Genomic DNA, 21,727 nt, shown 5'->3' with positions numbered 1-21,727 from the left:
CATACAGTGAAGTGTGGAAGAGATGCAATTAAGCGTGGATTTACAAGTCAGTGATTTAAGTGCTGTGATGGCAAGGATTTAGAGTTTAAGTTCCATGAGAGCAGAATCTCTTATGTTCACAGCTGTATCCTCAATGCCTAGGAAGAACTCGGCCCTCAGTATACATTTGCTAGGTGAATGAATGAATGAGTCAAGTTCTATCTTAGCTGCACGTGAAGATGAGGTGTCAATGGAGTGAAGTTGGGAGTGAGGAGAGAAGGGAGAGGAACTTGGTGTGAACCCCATCTCTGCAAGGGTCCAGCTGGGTCACGTTGGTGAAGTTACTCTGTAGTTAGGGTCTGTTTCATTGTTGCTAAAGTGGGAACAAGTGCTACCTTCTGCGTGGCATGTCATGAGGAGTGGAGAGCGTGCGTGTGACACACCCAGCATACACATGCAGCTCTCAAGCAATGTGTGGAGACTGGGTGTGGTGATTCACACCTGTAATTCTAGTGCTTTGCAAGGCTGATGCGGGCAGATCACTAGAGCCCAGGAGTTTGAGACCAGCCTGGGCAACATAGCAAAAACCGTGTCTCTACAAAAAATAAAAATTAGCTAGGCATGGTGGCAGGTGCCTTCAATCCCAGCTACTCAGGAGGCTGAGGTGGAAGGGTGGCTTGAACCTGGGAGGCGGAGGCTGCAGTGAGCTATGATCGCACCACTGCACTCCAGCCTGGGTGACAGAGCAAGCCCCTGCCTCAACAAAACAAAACAAAGCACGCAAACAAAAAAAGAAATGTACTTTCTTTTCCCTTCCCATTCTTTGTGCCTCTTGGTGTCTCCTCTTGTTTAGGAGACTATTGAGATGGAGAACTGAATCATGTTCGGTCAGAAATGCTTGAATCCTTGTCCTGGAGATCGCTCAAGAGAATATTTACGTGAAAAGTGCAAAACCAACAGAGGCAATTTGTTATTAGTTGCAGTTTTGCCCCAGATCTTCAAGTAGAGCTCACAAGGCCTTCAGGGACTCCTTTTCTCTGTACTAGGTAAGACTAAGGAAATTCAAACCTGAACTCAAGCCTAAGTCTTGGCCTCTGTAAGATCAATATATCAGAGAACCCAGAAGGGACCACAAGAGCCAAGAGTAGAGACAGAATGTGTCCTAGGTCTTGGAGTGGAGCTGGCTCAGGCCACTTGTACCAAGGGTCTCAGGGCAAGACTATGAGACTTGAATCCAGCAGCGTCCTGGGAGAGGTGAAGGATGTAAGGGAGAAGAGAAAGATGGAAAAGGGTGCCTTTTAACCTCCATGCAAGCTCCCCCATTGGGGTCTGGCCAATCCATGTGTTGGAATCCATCCAATTAAATCAACTCTGCCTCCTTAGAGGTTAAGTAGGGGTGTGAGAGAACCTTGAGCTTCCCCTACAGGCCAATACCAGTCATGAACAGGGGTTCCTTTATTATTATTATTAAAGTTCTGGGGTATATGTGCAGAATGTGCAGGTTTGTTACATATATATACACGTGCCATGGTGGTTTGCTGCACCCATCAACCTGTCATCTACGTTAGGTATTTCTCCTAATGCCTCCCCTAGTCCCCCACCCCCTGACAGGTCCCGGTGTATGATGGTCCCCTCCCTGTGTCGATGTGTTCTCATTGTTCAACTCCCACTTGTGAGTGAGAACATGCGGGGTTCAGTTTTCGAACAGGTGTTCCTTTTTAGGTGGGTTTGAAGCGCTGAATTCCCAACTTTAAGGTGAATGTCCAAGAGGCGGAATGGGAACTGTTCTGTGGCACAGAGCAGGGGGACTCTTAGAGGAACCGTATGTATTCAGTTAGTCTCATTGTCCAGAGATAGAGACATGGCTGGTTAACCTGCCAAAAAGGAGCCCTTCGTTTTTGTCTTGGGATTTCCAAGCCCTGTTGTTGTTACTAGGACAGCACGTCAATCTTTGAGCAGGACGGGTGATTACTGGGGTCCTTCTGCAACTGAGAGCACTACAGCGTCCCACTGGTCAAAGCAGAGCAGACCTCGCCTCTCAAACTGGGCTGTCCAGAGCTCTGCAAGGACCAGTACTTCATCTGCTGACTGCAGAGGGTGGGAGTGTCATGAAACTTCGTAGCTGATTAAGAAGATAGGAAGCAACCAAAGCCTACAGTGGCTGAGGATTCTTCAGCCAGGTTTATTGAGATATACGTTTCCTGTGGTAAAAGTCACTTTTAAAATTTTTTTTTGAGACAGGGTCTTGCTCTGCCACCCATGCTGGAGTGCAGTGGCCTGATCATAGCTCACTGCAGCCTTGAACTCCTGGGCTCAAGTGATCCTCCCACTTTGGCCTCCTTAGTAGCTAAAACTACAGGTATGCACCATTATGCCTGGCTTTAATACATACATATGGTAGAGACAGGGTCTCACTGTTGCCCAGGCTGGTCTCAAAGTCCTGGGTTCAAGCTCAAGAAGTCCTCCCACCTTGGCCTCCTAAAGTGTTGGAATTGCAGGCATGAGCTACTGTGTCCAGCAAAATTCACTTTTTTTCTTTTTCTTTTTCTTTTTCTTTTTTTTTTTTTTTTTTGAGACGGGGTCTCACTCTGTCACCCAGGCTGGAGTGCAGTGGCGTGATTTTGGGTTCGAGCAATTCTTCTATCTCAGCCTCCCAAGTAGCTGGGACTATAGGCGGGTCACCACGCCCAGCTAATTTTTTTTATTTTTAGTAGAGACAGGATTTCACCATGTTGATCAGGCTGCTCTCAAACTCCTGACCTCAGGTGATCCACCCACCTCGGCCTCCCAAAGTGCTGGGATTACAGGTGTGAGCCACTGCGCCAGGCTGCAAATTCACTTTTAAAAATACAAAGTAAAATTCATCACAGTTAATATAGAGACCACTCCAATATCCAAAACAAAAAAGTTCCTGCATCTGCCTCTTTGTAGTTAATTCCCTTTCCACCTCCAGCCCCTTTTAACCACTGGTGTTTTCTGTCCCCATAGTTTTGTGTTTTTCAGGACATTTAGAAATGGAACCACACAGTGTGTAGCCTTTTGTGTTGGACATCTGTGTTTTACCAGAATGCTTTCGCCGTTCGTGAATGCTGCTGCATGTACCAATAGTTCATTCCTTTTTACTGCTGAAAAGTATTCCACTGTGTGCATGCCTCACACTGTATCCATTCACACGTTGAACAACATTTGGATCGTTTCCAGTTCTGGGCTATTATAAATAAGGTGGTTATAAACCTTCATGTATGGATATGGTTTTTTCTTTTTTCTTTTTCCCCCTGCTCTGTTGCCCAGGCTGGAGTGCAGTGGCACGATCTTGGTTCACTGCAACCTCCGCCTCCTAGGTTCAAGTGATTCTCGTGCCCCAGCCTCCCAAGTAGCTGCGACCACAGGCATGTGCCACCACACTCGGCTAATTTTTGTATTTTTAATAGAGACGGGATTCCTCTGTGTTAGCCAGGCTGGTCTCGAACTCCTGATCTCAAGTGATCTGCCCTCCTCGGCCTCCCAAAGTGCTGGGATACAGGCGTGAGCCACTGTGCCCGGCCTGGATGTTTTCATTTCACCGAAAAATAGGATTCCTGGGTCCTAGGAGAGTTCCAGTTTATGTTCTTTCCTCACTAACACCTGATATCATTGGTTTTAGTTTTCTAAAAGTTTAGCAACTCTGGTAGTTATGTGATATGGTTAGGCTTTGTGTCCTCACCCACATCTCATCTTGAATTGTAATCCTCATAATCCGCATGTGTCAAGGGAGGTCAGGTAGAGGCAATTGAATCCTGGGGGCCGTTTCCCCCATGTTGTTCTCGTGATAGTGAGTGAGTTCTCACGCGATCTGATGGTTTTATAAGGGGCTTGCCCCCCTTCGCTCGGCACTTCAAGAAAATTGGCTGTTAGTCAATTAAATCTCTTTCCTATATGAATTACCCAATCTCGGGCAGTTCTTTATAGCAGTATGAAAGCAGAATAATACAGTATGGAATTATTTCAAATTTTGAAAAGAAACAGTTTCCTTAGGAGAAACACTCATCACATTCACAGCACACAAAAGAATGTCTATGTAGTGTATCTGTTTATTTGCTTACATTTTCATTTTCTGTCACTGTTATTAGAATCAAATTTTAAAGGAAGCATCTGTGGCAGCATCAATAAATACATACGAATGTATGAATGAAGGAAGGAAGAACGGGTAGCATGTACCTGGCTAGGGTGTCAGATCAGCCCAGGGTTGGATCCTGAGGCCCAAGTTATTAACTTCTGCCATGTACTTTTTTTTTTTTTTTTTTTTTTTTAAAGAGAAGGAGGGTCTTGCTCTCTTGCCCAGGCTGGAGTGCAGTGATGCAACCATGCTCACACGTAGCCTTAAATTCCTGGGCTCAAGTGATCTTCCCACTTCAATCTCCTGAGTAGCTGTGACTACAGGCATGTGCCACCACACCTGGCTAATTTTTTATTTTTGTAGAAATGGGGGTCCTACTATATTGCCCAGGCTGGTCTTGAACTCCTGGCCTCGAGTGATCCTCCCATCTTGGCCTCTCAAAGTGTTGGGGCTACAGGTGTGAGACACTGTACCTGGCCTGCAACACACAACAGAGAAAGCAACTTTTACAGAAAGAGTTCTCTTGAACTAAAACCGATTCTGTGAAGAAAGAATCTCTTGAAGAAGAAAGAGAAATGCAGAGCCAAAGGCTTACGAAGGCCTAAGGCCTGTTTGGGAGTGGGGGTGCGCCCTGAGTGCTGAGAATGTACATAGTACGTGCACATGTGGGTGGGTGGGAGGAGGGGCTTAGCTGGAGATCACCTTGGACAAGTAGTAATAACAATCATGCAAAAGCTTATGCTGCTTGCTATGTTCCAGGGGGTTCTAAGATCTCTAGACAGATTCATTCATTTATGCTTCCCAACAGTCTTATAAGCAGAGCACTAGCACCATCAGCATTTTACAGATAGGGAAACTGAAGCACAAAAAGATCAAATTAGCCGGGCATGGTGGTGTGCACCCGTAGTCCCAGCAATCTGGGAGGCTGAGGCAGGAGGATCATTTGAGACCAGGAATTTGAACCAGCCTGGGCAACATAACAAGAAGCCCTCTCTACAAAAAAAATTTTAAAAATTAGCTGGGCAGGCCTGGCACAGTAGCTTGTGCCTGTAATCCCAGCACTTTGGGAGGCCAAGGGAGGTGGATCACCTGAGGTCAGGAGTTCAAGATCAACCTGGCCACCATGGTGAAACCCCGTCTCTATTAAAAATACACACAATTAGCCAGGCATGGGGGTGCACACCTGTAGTCCCAGTTACTCGGGAGGTTGAGACAGGAGAATCACTTAAACCCAGGAGACAGAGGTTGCAGTGAGCCGAGATTGTGCCACTGCACTCCAGCCCGTGTGAAAAGAGCAAAACTCCATCTCCAAAAAAAAAAAAAAACTGGCATAGTTGCATGCACCTGTAGTCCCAGCTACTCAGGAAGCTGAGGCAGGAGAATCACTTGAGCCGAGGAAGTCGAGGCTCCAGTGAGCTATAATCGTGCCACTCCTCTCCAGCCTGGGTGACAGAGCAAAACCCTGTCTCTTAAAAAACAAAAGAAAATAAACAACCGTTAAATAACTTGCTCAAAGTCACACGGCTTAGAGCCCAGGAAGTTTATCCAAGTCTACCTTTTACCACTGCCCTGCACTGCCGGGCATATTTATTGATTAGGAAATGATGTAAGCTTCTGTGAGATATAGCTCCCCAAATATAGTGACTTCAACAAAGCAGAAATTAGGTTTTTCTCTCAGGGGTCAGCCCAAAGGGACAAAATTTAAGGCTGGTAGGGTGGTTTTGTCCTTTCCACATGTGGCTGTAAGTTTGGGTCCAGGGTGGCCACTTCCAGTTCCCACCATCTTTGAACCAGTGGGAAGAGGGAAAGGTGCAAGGAAGTATGCATTTCCATTTGAAGGGAATGGCCCTGGAGCACACACATCCCATTGGCTGCAACTCAGCACCATGGCCGCACCAAGCTGCAAGATATGCTGGGAAATGTGGCCTCTATCTGGATAGCCATGCTCTCTGCTAAAACTCGAGGGTTTGACTATTAAAGGGAAGAATGAATATTGGTGGGAAGCCAGCCGTCTCTGCCACAGCTTGTGGACTGTCCACTGGGCTTTGACCTTTATTCTGTCAGTGATGAGGAGCTGACAGTGGTCTCTAAGCAGGGAGGTTTCACGTCCAGACTTGGGTTTTTGATCACTGCAGAAGCATGCTTGGAGAATAAAAGTGGTGAGAAAGAAAAGTCAGGAGCCCTGTTTAGATAATGTGTCTGTCGCTTTGTTTTCCCATCTCTGGAGTCCCTGCTACAGGCAGGAGCCTGTAAGTTGGGTTCCCAGGCAGGCCCAGATGGAGGTTTGCAGGCAGGGTGAGTGTGCATGGGGCTGCAAAGGGAGCAGTCAGCTGTCTTTGTCCTTCATTCCTTCCATAACTATTTATCCAGCACCATGTCTGGGCACAGGGCTCCAGCAATGGTCGCAACAGGTACAATGACCTCTGGGGACCAAGTTCAGTCCCTGTTGAGTTCTCCAGTGCCTCTCGATATAGGGTGAACCCTTGGCATGGTCCGCTGACGCTGGCTCCTTCTGTTGTTTCTCTTGGCTCCAGGATCCCCGGAGCAAACACAAGTTTAAGATCCACACGTACTCCAGTCCCACGTTTTGTGACCACTGTGGGTCACTGCTGTACGGACTCATCCACCAGGGGATGAAATGTGACAGTAAGTACTTTTTCTCTCTGGGGGCATCTGCTGATGGCAGAAGCAATGGGAAGGGGCTGCTTCCGCTTGGTTTGGGGTCCAGGTGTGCCATACATTCCCTCCATCCTGGTTGGGGCTGGTGTACCAGTTGTCTGTTGCTGCATACCGATCCTCCCACCCCAAAACACTGTGGCTAAAGACAATTAACATTTTTTTAGCTCATGACTCTGCAAGGCAGTCCTTTGAATCTGGGCTGGCCTCAGACGATGTCATGCATGTCTATAAAGCATGAACTCACGCTTCATGGTGGATTAGCAGGGGGAGGTGGGCTGGGAGCTGTCTGGGCCTCGGTGGCCTCACTCACATGTCCGGCAGGATGGCTGGCTGTCATCTGGGTGATGGAGATGACCAGGCCATGTGTCTTTCCTCCTCAGTAGGCTAGGCTGGATTTGCATGCATGGAGGTCACAGGGTCCTGAGTTCCTCAAGAGGGCAAGCCCCATTGGCAGACACACTTCAAGTCTCTACTTGTGTCTGTTTGCTCCTGATCCACTGGTCAAAGCAAGTGGCATGTGAGATGCACAGTCACAGTGTGGGAAGGGACAGTCCATGGCTGTTGACACCTGGAGGCATGAACAAATCATGGGCATTTCTGCAGCCATGCGTCACCACTGTTTTCAGCATTGAGATGTGGGGCTGATGCATTCTTTGCATGGAGAAGACCTGTGGCCCTGCAGCACCCACAAGTTTGTGCTGGAGGAGGAAAGAGGGCGTCATTCTCTGGCCAGGATGTGGTAGGAAAGGCAGATGGGGTAGGACTCCTCTTTATGAGGCCAAGGCCCAGATGGCCTATGGGGCAGGGGAGCAGACAGGCTTTGAGAGCTATGGCCACAAAGCTACAGGGAGGCTGGAGGTGCTAGTGGCTCCCACAGGCCTATTGGTCTGCAGCAGGCTGGGCAGTCATGAGGCTGGTGCTACCCCTGTCACAAGGGTCCTGAGGCTCAGAGGACAGAGGGAGAAAATCACAGGGCAGAGAGTGACAGAGAGGAGTGTGAGGGTGAATAAGGGTGGTAGAGGGCAAGAGAGACAATAAGAAACACACACGCATAGACAGAGACAGATGCAGGGGAAAGATGGACACATGCAACCCTAACACAGGGAGGAATGTGGGGTGTGGAAGCTGCAGAGAAACTCAGCTAGAGATTCAGGCAAAAGGAGGGACAGGCAGACACACAGACCAACAGATAAGCCAGGTGCGGTGGTTCACTCCTGTAATCCTAACACTGTGGGAGGCTGAGGCGGGTGGATCACCTGAGGTCAGGAGTTCGAGACCAGCTTGGCCAACATGGCAAAACCCCATCTCTACTAAAAATACAAAAATTAGCTGGGAGAGATGGTGGGCGCCTGTAATCCCAGCTACTCGGGAGGCTGAGGCAGGAGAATCGCTTGAACCTGGGAAGCGGAGGTTGCAGAGAGCCGAGATCACGCCACTGCACTCCAGCCTGGGTGACAGAGCTAGACTCTCAAAGAAGAAGAAAAAAAGATAAAACGATTGGTATGGACACAGACAGAGATGCCATCACACAAGGCTCACGCAGAGGTGTAGAGATGGAGAGACCAGAGACAGAGACAGAAGCACACATGGAGAGCCACAGAGGAGAGAGAGAGAGGCAGAGAGACACAGCTGGAGAAGGGGAGAGACAAAGAGGCCGGAGGCAAGTGCAGAGAGTGGAACAGACCGATTCACAAATGTGGCCAAGGCAGTGAGACACGTGCAGAAGTGGGACAGCAGAGACGAGACATGCAGCAATGTGGGAACAGTGAGACAGACACAGAAACATGATGAGAGCCGCAGTGAGACAGTGAGGGACAGTGAGGCTGGAGCCTTCTGCCTGCAGGACGCCAGCTCCTCTTACCACGCATGGGGCCCTAATGTAGGGGCAATGCCCCTGCCTCAAAGACAGTGGTGGGTGGGAGCTCAGCCTGGTGCTCGGGTCCCAGAGGGCTCTCCCTTCCCTCCCCACAACTCATTTCCAGTTTTTGTAATAGGCCTGCCTCCCCCTGGGAATTGGGTGGTCTGAGAAGGGTCCCTTGCCCCCAGATACCTTGAAATTGGGGCCCATGGGGTGACTTGGCCTCTCCTGCCTTCTCCAGTTGGAACTAGTGTGCCCCTGGAGAATCCTGGGTTCCTGGCACACCTTCCTGCAGCGGGGCATTGTTGCTCAGGACCTAGGGGAAATCACCCACCACGTTGAAATAGACGCACATACTGTACGGAGGAGTGCGCAGAGGGAGTGGATATCCTATAACATGAGAGACGGCTGCAGGCCAAATTCAGCTGACAGGCACATTTCATCCACCCGGCCCTCGCTCTAAATCTTTTTCCTTGTAATTAGTTGTGGTGGACACTATGGTCAGCCCAGACCCCTTCTTCAGCGTCCCACCCCATCCCCTAGCTGTGGGTTCATAGTGGTGCCCCATCCTGCATAATTGCCCAAGGTAATGCCCCTTCCAGGGCGACTGGATGATTGCAGTGCCCAGCCCTCTGGTCTCAGTTTGGAACAGCTTTGAAGGATCATCTCAGCTCTGGGCTCCCCTTCACATCAGCTTTGGTTGCATCCACATGGCAAGCCAACTTCTCTTCCCAAGAGCACTCCCTAAAAACCTTGTGCCCTAAACTCCCCATCTCAGACTCTTTCCAGGGAACCCAACCTATTAGCTGTCAATATCTTAAAATCAGAGCTGTCACATACACAGCGATATTCCTGCATATGCTGAGAAATGGGAAATGTTGCTGCCCTGTTGCCCACTTGGCCAAGTTGCCGCCATCCCCTTAGCTTTCCTCACTCATGTGGCCAGCCAGCCTGTGAGCATTGAAGTCGGTGACTCAGGCTTCAGAGCCTTCAGGGGTGTGGGGTGTGTTTGCTTCAGGCTGCACCCTTGGCCTTGGGTGGGGAACAGACAAGTACCTCCTTTACCCATCAGGGTTCGGGGGGAAGAGTTGGAGAAGCCCTTCTGATGAGATCTTGGCAGGCAAGTTGGTCTCAACCAGGCTGGTGATTTCTCAGCTGCCTCAAAGGAGGGGAACAGGAAGGACTCAGTGGTCCTGGGTGGGGCAGATGTCTGCAGCCCCCAGCCTGGGCCAGCCTAAGCAGCATCCCCTCTCTCTGCCCTCACAGCCTGCATGATGAACGTGCACAAGCGCTGCGTGATGAATGTCCCCAGCCTCTGTGGCACGGACCACACGGAGCGCCGCGGCCGCATCTACATCCAGGCCCACATCGACAGGGATGTTCTCATCGTCCTCGGTAGGTGACCCTGGGGCTCCACTGGTTCCTGACCTTGCTTGACCTGTGTGATTGAGGAGGGGAGGAAGGTGGAGGGGTGGGGCAGTCCAGGGACTGGGGAGGGGATGTGGCACTGCTTCTGTCCCCTGCCCTGCCCACGGCAGCCCCTCACGGCAGCAGGGGGGTCTTTAGAAACTGTACACCCTTAAAGCTACGTCCTTCAGCACCCCAGGCTAGGCTGGGTTCAGAGAGGAGACGTCTGAGTTCCTTGGACTTCTAACTTCCAGGATCCTCCACTTCCCTGCTCTCCTCATTTCCCACTGTTTTTTACAGTTATCTTTTGGAGTGGGTAGTTGCGTTTCCTTCACTCAGGTAGCAGAGAACGGAAGCTTGCTTCTTCCCCAAGCTTTTCCAGCAGGAAATATGGAGTCTTGATGATAAACAGCAAATTTGGAGAATATAATATCTTGGGAAGGAGGGGGTTGGAGGGTGCAATTCAGGGACTTTCCACACATTTGAAAGATGTATTTCTTGAACCTGACGGTGGCTCTGCTGTAATTTTATTATTCGCTATACTTTCTGCATGTCTAAAATATTTCATGATGATTAGAAAGCAGGATGGTACAATCTGCTGGGAGATGCAGTGAGAGGAGGGGCTGGTGGCGGGGGGTGGGGGCGGGGGCGGGGCTGTCACTCATTTATCCCAGCATTCAAGATATACTTGGCTCTGATGTGAGAAGTTCAAGCAAAATTGGAACTCAGCTGCACTGGCTTGAGGAATACTCAGCCATAAGCCCCGGTGTAACCGGCACTGAGCCGGCTGGGAGTGGAGCTAAAACTTCGCAGAAATTTCTTCTCGAAGGCTGGTGACAAACTGCTGTTGACTTTATATATCTAATGAATATAAACAAGGGTTTATGAATTAGTAACTCAGGAAATTGATCGTGGAAGAGATTAATTTTGCAAAAATGCGTCTGTTTCTGAGGCCTCAGACTGGTTCAGTAGCTCTGATGTGCTGGGCCCTGGGTTGGGGAGGGGCTTTACGTAAACTGTGAAAGCTGAAAAATACTTATCCCTGTACAATATCATTCTTTTAAACTTGAGATTTTGTGAAGCCCAGTGAGATTTTAGAAAATGTGCAATCCATTGCATCATTATGTTTTTCTCCAAGTGGTTGCCTGCCTCCCAGTGGGATGCTTGGGGGCCCCAGGGGAAATCCCGCAGTTGCAGGTTCAAGAGAAGCCAGTTTTCCCCATCGATTGTCTAAGGGTCCCGATGTTGGTGAGACAAAAATGAGACTCTGCTTCCCTCTGGTGTCATTCTCTGGGAACTACACTCATTCCAAAGCATGACTGAAGGCCGCAACATTTATGGATCACATGGAATGTGCGGTGCTCTAAACCTTACATGTTATTTTTTCCTATCTTCACAACATTGCAAAATCTCTATTATTTTTGTTTGAGATGGAGACTCCATCTGTCGCCCAGGCCGGAGTGCAGTGGTGCCTACCACAGCCGCCTCCTGCCAAATACTCTGCTCACTGGAACCTCCACCTCCCGGGTTCAAGCGATTCTCCTGCCTCAGCCTCCTGAGTAGATGGGATTACAGGCGCGCACCACCACTCCTGGCTAATATTTGTATTTTTGGTAGAGACGGGGTTTCACCATGTTGGCCAGGCTAGTCTAGAACTCCTGACCTCAAGTGATCAGCCTACCTCGGCCTCCCAAGGTGCTGGGATTATAGCTGTGAGTCACTGCACCTGATCTTCTATTACTCTTGTTTTATGAACAAAGAAGCCACGGCTCAGAGAAGTTATACTCCAAGAGCTCACACCATTCGCGGTAATAGTAAAACAATAGCTGACGTGTTGAGTTTTAAAAATGTGTTAATCATTGTGAAAAGCACTTAGAGGCAGTATCTGATTGATGTTTTCTCAACAACTCAAATGAGGTAAGTTATTATCATTCTATCCATCAGAAAACACACTTCCTCACCTAGGTCTGTTTCACTCAAAAGTACTATAGACTAGATTCCTTTTTAGTTTAATTTCGCTTCTCTATGCCCTCCACCGTATTTATTCTCTATGCCCTCTACCATATTTATTCTCTCTGCCCTCCACCATATTTATTCTTTCTGCCCTCCACCATATTTATTCCTTTTGTGGTTTGGGTAGGGTACCTCTTATGGGCATTCCTTAGGGAGTCTTTGTTCTGATGTGGTATAGTACAATAGTTCTTCAAGTTCAAGGTCAAAGTCTTCCCCCTTAATCATAGATATGCTGTGACCTTCGAGAGCCTGGATCACAAGCCCCTGATTCTCAGGACACACTGGTAGGAGGTGTATCCATTTGCTATGGCTGCCATAACAAAATACCACAGACTGGATGGCTTAACACAAGACTTTAAAAAGAAAAGAAAAGAAAAGAAAAGAGAGAGAAAAAAAAGCAATAGGCGAGGCACAGTGGCTCGCTGTAATCCCAGCATTTTGGAAGACCAAGGTGGGTGGATCACTTGAACTCAGGAGTCAGCCTGGGCAACATGTCAAAACCACATCTCTATTAAAAATATAAAAAATTAGCCAGGTGTGGTGGTGCACGCCTGTAATCCCAGCTACTCGTGAGGCTGAGACAGGAGCTCCTGATCACTTGAGCCCAGGAGGCGGTGGTTGCAGTAAGCTGAGATTGCACCACTGCACTCTAGCCTGGGTGACAGAGCGAGACTCCATCTCATAAAACAAAAACAGAAACAAGAAAAACAAACAAACAAGCCAGGTGTGGTGCCTCACACCTGTAATCCCAGCACTTTGGGAGGCCAAGACAGAAGGATTGCTTGAGGCTAGGAGTTCAAGACCAGCCTGGCAAACATGGAGAGACTCTGGCATATTGTAGGATTTCATTTTCTTGGGATGTTCAGGACAGGCGAATCTATAAAGAAGTTTAATAGCACTGTGTGCTTTTCCAAGTGCTTTGATATTGGACCATCCAAGGAAGGCTGTGTTGGTGCCATCACTGGAAGCAAAAATGAAGTCTCAGCAAGGCTGAATACCCTGACCAGTGTCACATGCAGAGCAGGGATGAGCACCTGGGCCTCTGGCCACGTGTCATAATGCCCTGCAATTGCCCATACACCATGCTGGGCACAGCCTGTACTCAGCACGGGCTTGTTGGTTGATTGACGGTAGAAGACAGCCCTGATGCTGTGGCCAAGTTCTCTAAAAATAGAGCCAAGATGGGGATTTTGCTCCAGTGATTTATTGGGCTGCTCATGGGAAAAGAGAAGTGAAGGAACCATGTTTCCTTCCTCGGACAGGGAAGAAGCTCAGGGAGGGTGTGTTCTCCGCGGAAGTCTTTTTCAGCCTGGTATCTGGCGGAATTTTGCACCAAACACAGAGTCAGTCCCACCTTGAGGCGAGGGGGCTGGTCTGTCATGTTCCAGGTCAGTCAGTGCGATGGGATGACTGTGTGTCCCCCATATTTGTGTCTTAAAATCCCACTCCCAGTGCGATAGTATTTGGAGCTATGGGACCTTTGGGTGATAATTAGGGTTAGATGAGGTCGTGAGGGTGGGGCCCTCATAATGGGATTTGTGGATTTCTAAGAGGAGGAAGAAAGAGAGATCATTCTGTCTCCACCAAAGGCAGGACACAGCAAGAAGGGGACCGTCTGCAAGCCAGGAAGTGAGTCCTTACCAGGAATTGAAGCTGCTGGTACCTCAATCTTGGACTTCCCAGCCTCCAGAACTGTAAAGAAATAAATGTCTGTTGTTTAAGCCACCCAATCTGTGGCATTCTATTATGATAGCCTGAGCTGACTAATATAGTCAGTCACTGCTGTAGGCTGCTGGGGATGGAGGTGGGAAGGTAGAGTAACCTCCCAGGTGAGCAGGCTTCTGTGCAGTTGAGGGCAGTTATCTGGACATGGGGGTAACTGTGAGCCGTTAACAGCCATCACACACAACACTCAGGGGATGGGTGCATTGGCCAGCATGGAGGGGAACTGGGCAGGGTCCAACAGCATCCAGGACACTCAAGTTTCCCTTGGTCTCCTGACTGTCTTCGTGGTTTCATTGCTGGGACTGCAGCCCCCTCCTCCTTGATCTTGGCCAGACAGATCAGAGAGGAGGGAGCACTAAAGGTTGTGTGGGGTCCTTCTGCCAGGCCAGAAGTGGCCTTGTGGTGTTTATGGAATGGCCCCACCTCATTCAGACCCAAGAAGCATGGTCAGTATTAGGATTTTCCGCTAATACCACCAGCCCAGGACACTGCTGCTTGCCCTGAGTGTCATACGCTCTTTGGAAATCTCAGCATCTCTAGAGGTGAACGGTTTTCTAACTTGCCTGGCTACTGAAATTGAGCTCATACATCTGTTCTTAGTGTTTTGGCAGGTCAAGATGAGAATAAATCTGATCAGTTCTCCTCCTTTTAAAAACCCATCAATGGTTTCCCATTGTCTTTATAACAGACTAAATCTAATATGGCGGTCTCATTCTTTATTCACTGTCTCCTCCCCCTTTTAATCCCTGGTCCTCTGCAGACCGCCACACACTATAGGACATCTGTGTGTTCTGTTCTCTGTTTAGAATGTTTGCCATTGCCATCTTCTCTTTTACTAGCAATTAACTCTTCCTCTCGATCTCAGCTCATTTTCACCATCTAATGAGCTTTCTCCGACTTCCCCCTTTTGTAGACATTCATAGTAACTTGAGCTTGGCCTTGTGAAAGGGGTGATTTTATGTTGGGTTTGATTAGTTTCTGCATCTCGCACAAGGCATTAGTTCCATGAGGGCAAGACTGTGTCTTGCCACTGTACTCTCAGCACCTAGCAAGATAGGCATCACTAAATATTTATGGACTCAGTGGCTGTATGTATGAATGAGAAACCCCTGGAGGATCCTGATAGATAGATACAAGGCTTTCACAGATGGTCCTCAGATCAGTGCCTCCTGAAGTCGGGAGCCGAAGGTGAGCAGATTGTCCAATTTATGCCATTATTCTTATGGGAGGTACAACACGAAGAAAATCTTAAGTACCAGGTCCAAGGTCAACAGCAAGTGTTACTGGGACTGAGACCCGTTTGTTGCAGTCATGACCACCCTTGTTCCCTGGACAATGTAGAAAAGACGTGGAGCAGTGGAATTTGTAGTATCCCAGGAAACCATATTGACATCGTGATGCCCATAGGTGTCATGAGATCAGGCAATACAATGTCCAGATCAGAGTTGTAAAATGCTTGCAAGGTTTATGAAGGCTGTGTGTTCATACATGCAACAATATATATATTTTTTTATTGAGACGGAGTCTTGCTCTGTCACCCAGACTGGAGTGCAGTGGTGCAATCTCAGATCACTGCAACCTCTGCCTCCCAGGTTCAAGCGATTCTCCTACCTCAGCCTCCCAAGTAGCTGGGACTTCAGGCGCGTGCCACCATGCCCAGCTAACTTTTTTTGTATTTTTGGTAGAGATGGAGTTTCACTGTGTTAGCCAGAATGGTCTCGATCTCCTGACCTCATGATTCACCCACCTCGGCTCCCAAAGGGCTGGGATTACAGGCGTGAGCCACCACACCCAGCCAACAATATCTTATTCAACCCTTTTTCAATTCAGTATCTACCTATCAACATAACAACTGGCATCTATTATTTATAATCCCATCTATATTACAGCCACCTCCAAATGCTTAGCCATGTCCATCCTCATATCTATCTCCCAAAAGGAAAAGCAGAAATAACCATTTTTTAAAATGTTTCTCTTTGGAACTCCCATTCGATATTCTTACCTTTATATTATCTTTATAATTATCTTTATATATATTACCTTTGTATTGCATTATACAGAAACTTTTTACACTGAAACATCTGCCTGACAGACTTAGGTACTCTCAATATTGTGATATTTAAATCCTTCTTAAGATCTGACATCCACACGTCAAGAGAAAAAGAGTACCAAAGAGGCTGGGTGTGGTAGCTCACGTTGGTAATCCCAGCACTTTGGGAGGCCGAGGCGGCTGGATCACCTAAAATCAGGAGCTCAAGACCAGCCTGGCCAACATGGCGAAACCCTGTCTCTACCAAAAATACAAAAATTAGCCGGGTGTGGTGGTGGAGGCCTGTAATCCCAGTACTTGGGAGGCTGAGACAGGAGAATCGCTTGAACCTGGGTGGCAAAGGTTGCAGTGAGCTGAGATCGCACCACAGCACTCCAGCCCGGGCAACAGAGTGAGACTCTGCCTAAAAAAAAAAAAAAAAAAAAGAACTGGGAAGAAAAAGGGCGATGTAAACAAGAAAAAAAATCCAGATAGCTTAATATTTATTTTTTATTTAACTTTTATTTGAATTTTGGGGGTACGTGTGCAGGTTTGTTATGTAGGTGAACTTGTGTCGTGGGGGTTTGTGTAATACTGCCCAGCCATGCGTCAGTTGCAGAGACAGAAAATTATTATAAACTAGGCCGCGAGGGCCCACTAGGGGGCAGTCTCTGCCTTCAAAGCCATTCCCCCTCAGAGGCTCTCTCAACAGATGCCCCTATTTGTAAAACCACAGTACTGTCATTGTTCATAATGGAAGGTGCAGCAGAGACCAGTTGGGCTCACTGAGGCCCAGAGAAGGGGTTACTTCTCCAGGTCATACACGGGATGGGGATAGGGCCCAGTTCTGGTAGATCTCCCTTCCCTTTTACATTATTGGTTTGTAATTTTTTCCCAAGGCTTTATTTTGAACTAAGTTGAAAGAATTTTACAGCAAACACTCATTTATCCACCACCTATATTCTGTCATTAACATTTTCCACACTTGCTTAATCATGTTTCCATCCATCTCGCTCTCCATCCATCAATCTGTCTTATTTTTGGCACATTTCAAAGTAAACTGCAGACACCAATTCGATTTCCCCTAAACACTTCAGCATGCCCAACATCAATAGCATTCAAAATGTATTTGTAGGGTTTTTTTTTTTTTTTTTAACTTTTGAGGTGAAATGTACATACAATGATACACACAAATCTTTTTTTTTTTTTTTTTTTTTTTTTTTTGAGACCGGGTCTGACTCTGTCACCCAAGCTGGAGTGTAGTGGCGTAATCATGGCTTACTGCAGCCTCGACCTCCCAGGCTCAATTGATTCTCCCACCTCAGCCTACAGAATAGCTGGGATTACAGGCATGAGCCACCACCCTCGGCTAATTTTTGTAGTTTTGTAGAGAGGGGTTTTGCCATGTTGCCCAGGCTGGTCTTGAACTCCATGGTTCAAGCAATCCTCCCGCTTTGGCCTCCCAAATTGCTGGGATTACAGATGTGAGCCACTGTGCCCAGTGATGTCTTAAATGTACAATGGCTGAATTTTGACAAATGCATATGACTCCGTCATTCTAACCCTTATCAAATTAATTCTCTTTTTTGATGTCACAGCTGCTGTTGAGGATCCAAGGGAAGGTATGAACCAGAGAAATGCCCTCATGTCCCCACACACCGCGGTGCATACCCATGAACTCTGGCTATTGGGATGTCCATTATACTTAAGATCCCAACTTAGATGACATCATACTTAATAGTTGCTCAATTTTTTTTGTTTGTTTTTTTGAGGAGTTATAATGCAGTAAAGTAGAAAATTTGAAAATTGGAAATTCTTGTTTACAATTTTTTGTTATGTATTCATTGAAGAGCAAAATGTCTTTAAAAACTCAACAAACCTGCCTTATTTTGCTTTTTTAAAGTATTGTTGTAATGAAGAAGTTCCGTTAAATCATATCTCTGTGTATGGAACATCTACCGTCTTTCTCAGTGTATGACTGACAGTTGTCTGCACACCCCGTGAGGCCAGGGGAAGGGTCTCTTGCCCCTCCTTCCTTCAAAGCCTATCAGTTTGTTAGGTTGAGGTGAGTGTCTCGGGCACTGAAGTTCTGGGATACTGGACCTGAGGAGATGTAGGGAAGCTGACGTCTTGCTATTCAATATTCCTTCTCTTCTTCCCTGCTCATTTAAGTCTCATGAGAATTATCAAGGCCAGGCCAGTGTCTGAGGCCCTCAGGATGTGCTGGGCGCAGTCATTGCTCCCAAATGTCTAAGGAATTGCATTGAAGTGGGCACTGCCGGGACCTGCAGGGCTGTGACTTGTGACTGCCTTTGGGGACAGTGGTCCAGCAATGTCTATTAAAGTATGTGTACATATGAACCTTTTGACTCTCACGTTTTCCTTTAGGAAATCTATTCTTTTAAAATGAAACACCAGCATGCGAAGAAATAAAGTCTAGAACAAGCATGTTTATTCATGTTTTCTTTGAGATGCAAATGAAACATCAGCCTAATGAAGGGGTATACTTATGTGATACTAGGCAGTTGTTGGAAGCATTGAATTAGGCCAGGCATGGTGGCTTACACCTGTAATCCCAGCACTTTGGGAGGCTGAGGATGGTGGATCACTTGAGGCCAGGAGTTCGAAACCAGTCTGGCCAACATGGTGAAACCCTGTCTCTACTAAAAAAAATCCCAAAAATTAGCTGGGTGTGGTGGTGCACGCCTGTAATCCCAGCTGCTCTGGAGGGTGAGACACGAGAATCGCTTGAACCCTGCAGTTGGAGTTTGCAGTGAACAGAGATCAGGTCGCTGCACTACAGCCTGGGTGACAGAGTGAGACTCTGTCTCAAAAAAAAAAAAAAAAAAAAAAGAAAAGAAAAGAAAAGAAAACACTGAATTAAAATGAGAAAATGAGCATGTGGGCATTCTGTAGAACTAGTGATGTTCTAATTTTTGATATGGGAACTGGTTACACAGGTGAATTTCCTTTGTGAGAATTCAAGCTGTAAAATTGTGATTTATACACTTTTCTATAGGTATATTATACTTCCTATACTTTTATTATTTAAAAGTTTGTGCTAAAAATTCTAAGTAGCTAAAAACAAAACACCAATGGGTTAGAGCTACAGATATTGATCTAAAACAGAGGTTGCCAAACTGGCCTGCTGCCTGTTTTTTTAAATAAAGTTTTGTTGGAACACAGCCACATCCATTCATTTACATATTGTCTATGGCTGCTTTTGTGACACAATGGCAGAGTTCACTGCGTAGTTGTGACAAAGCTTGTACAATCTGCAAAATGTAAAATATTTGTTCTCTGGCCTTTACTGAAAACATTTGGCAGTCCTTGAACTAGAGGAACATCTATGGTTAAGTGAAAGGGTTAGGTTGCATAAAAATACATTTAGTATGATCTCATTTTGAAGAAATAAGCAACAGCAACAGACACCTCCTATGTGTGAAGTTTCGTTTGTGTATTTTATAACCTATGAGATCGCAGCAGGATTGGGAGTGAAGAGGCTGTGGCGGGGAGGAGGTTTGTGTCGTGTTTCTATAGTTTTTATTACATGTTTCTCGGGTTGATTGCGATACATATCATTTCTGCAATTTTTGAAAAATAAAAACAGAAAAATCTCCAAATAGGTAAAATGAACAGAAATAAATTGTCTCAATAACAATAGCAGGAAAAAAAAAAAAAAAAAAAGAATGGATAATGCCCCAGTGTTGGGGTGTTGGTTGCTTGAGGAGGGTTGTTAGGTGGTTCTCAGCTTGAGCAGAGCTGAGCCCAGGCCCTGTCTGGGTATTTTTGAGTTTTTATTGTCACTAGCTTCCATCTTGTGTAGCATCTGCCTTGTGAGCTGGGCCTGTTCTCCGAGTTTCATGGTGTTTGATGTTTTTTGCCTTCTTGCAGCATGGTTGCTAGCATCATCCTTGCTGAGTCGCCTATGTACTGGGAACCACCTCCTCTTCTCTGTGCCTCTCACCTGTGGCAGGTCCACAGTAAACTGCCCCCTGCCCTCCCAGGCCCACCCCACCTCCAAGTCTGAGTTCTTTGACTTAAATTTCAAACACTCTGGTGCCTTCCAGTCCTGTTTCCCATGGGCTGTGGCTTCCCAACCCTCAGTTTCAGTTGAAGCTAATTTTTTTTTTTTTCCCCCAGAAATCACTGTGGGCCCTGGCTGCTCCAGGTGTGGTCTGGGGACCAGCCGCATCCCATCGACATTACCTGGGAGCTTGTTAGCAATTCGGGATCTCAGCTGCCTCTCCAGGCCTGCTGAATCGGAATCTGCATGTTAACAACCTCCCCTGGGGATCTGTAACAGTTGAGCAGCCCTGCTGCAGGGACCGCGGTGAGACGGGAAGAATGCGTCTTTTCCACTAGATGGCAGGCGTTACCCACACTCGGCTCCTGTGCCGCCCACCACAGGTGGACGTGCCGGGGTGATGTGAACCTCCAGCCCCACATTGGCCCTGGCATCTTACTAGTCATGAAGCTTGGGTGTCAGTCCCGCTAGGGCCGGAATCCTCTTTCATTGGTGACCTGCACCTACCTGCATGTCCTGGCCTGGTGCAGCATGAGCTCCTGGCTTGAGCCATTTGTGTAAAGTGACCCAGAGCCTTTCTTTCTTCCCTGCCTTGCCTTTGTCCCCTACCACCTGGAAGGTGAAGGCACGTCTCTGGGGAGCTTCCTAGTCAATAGCCTCTGTATTGTGGCTTGCTGCAAGTCTCTGCTAATTACAGGCCAATGTGGTCGATGATTACAATGGGCTTTGGAGTCCGGCCTGGGTTTGAATCCTGCCTTTCCCACTCCTCCAACAAGTATTTGTTGGGGGCCTCCCATGTGCTGTGCACTGCTTACAGGCAAGGCCCCTGCGCTTATGGCCTCTGCCTTCTTTCTAATGATGGGAGGTGAAGAGGAAGCAAACAAAACACTTTGAGAAAACAATGAAGACTATCAATGAAATGAAATAAAGTGGCATGATGTGATAGAGGGTGGCCAGTGGGCTGAGTGTGATTAGCAGGGATGATGGCATTTAGTTGAGACCTCAGGGACCAGCAGGAGGGAGCCAGCTTGCTGAACAAATGCCGGGCAGAGGGAGCGGCAGAGGCAGAGGCCAGAGGGAAGAGCGAAGCAGCAGGCTTGTGAGTGACAGGAACTGACAGCCAGTGGCTGTGACTGGAGCCTAGGGATGGGGAGGGGCGGGTGATGGTGGAGGAAAGGCAGGGACAGCCAATTAGGCTTTGTAAGCCCCATGGCGGGCTTGGTTTCTTTCTAAGTGCGTGGAAATTTAGATCCCAGGAGTATCTGAAGGACATCGTGCAAGGTCAGTGTGCTTAGGCCCCACAACCACCCAGTGGGAGCAGTCATTTTATTTTTCTCATTTTACAAAGGAGAAAACAGAGCCTTAAAAAACCTGAGCCTGGTGTGGTAGCATGTGGCTATGGTCCCAGTTACTCAGGAAGCTGAAGCAGGATGATCAGTTGAGGCCACGAGTTTGAGACCAGTCTCAGCAACACAGTGAGAAAAAAAAAAGTCTTAAGTGTTCGCTGGGCAGGTCAGGTGTGATGGCTCATGCCTGTAATCCCAGCACTTTGGGAGGTCAAAGCGGGTGGATCACGAGGTCAGGAGTTCGAGACCAGCCTGATCAACATAGTGAAACCTCGTCTCTACTAGAACTACAAAAAAATTAGCTGGGCATGGTAGTTTATGCCTGCAGTTCCAACTACTTGGGAGGCTGAGGCAGGAGAATCACTTGAACCCGGGAAGCAGAAGTTGCAGTGAGCTGAGATTGTGCCACCACACTCCAGCCTGGGTGACAGAGTGAGACTCCATCTCAAAAAATAAATATATAAAAGAAAATAAAATAAAAATTAGATGGGCATGGAGGCATGCACCTGTAGTCCCAGCTACTTGGGAGCCTGAGGTGGGAGGATGACTGGAGCCCAGGAGTTGGTGG

The 21,727-nt window shown here is 47.6% G+C and overlaps 1 protein-coding gene across 4 annotated transcripts in view; it reads left to right on the top strand.

Moving 5' to 3' along the window:
- Window positions 1–21,727, top strand: part of PRKCB (protein kinase C beta) — a 383,326-nt gene that overhangs the window by 188,704 nt on the left and 172,895 nt on the right. For all 4 annotated transcript variants that reach the window (XM_021931832.2, XM_021931831.2, XM_021931830.2 and 1 more), the window contains 2 exons: window positions 6,610–6,721; window positions 9,879–10,007. In XM_021931832.2, coding sequence (XP_021787524.1) covers window positions 6,610–6,721; window positions 9,879–10,007 — 241 coding nt within the window. The remainder of the gene's footprint in view (window positions 1–6,609; window positions 6,722–9,878; window positions 10,008–21,727) is intronic.

Source organism: Papio anubis, chromosome 18 (assembly GCF_008728515.1).
Source record: "Papio anubis isolate 15944 chromosome 18, Panubis1.0, whole genome shotgun sequence".
In the NCBI taxonomy this organism is placed as follows: domain Eukaryota; kingdom Metazoa; phylum Chordata; class Mammalia; order Primates; family Cercopithecidae; genus Papio; species Papio anubis.
The sequence above is the reverse complement of the archived record's forward strand: the minus strand, read 5'-3'. Positions and strand labels throughout refer to the sequence as shown.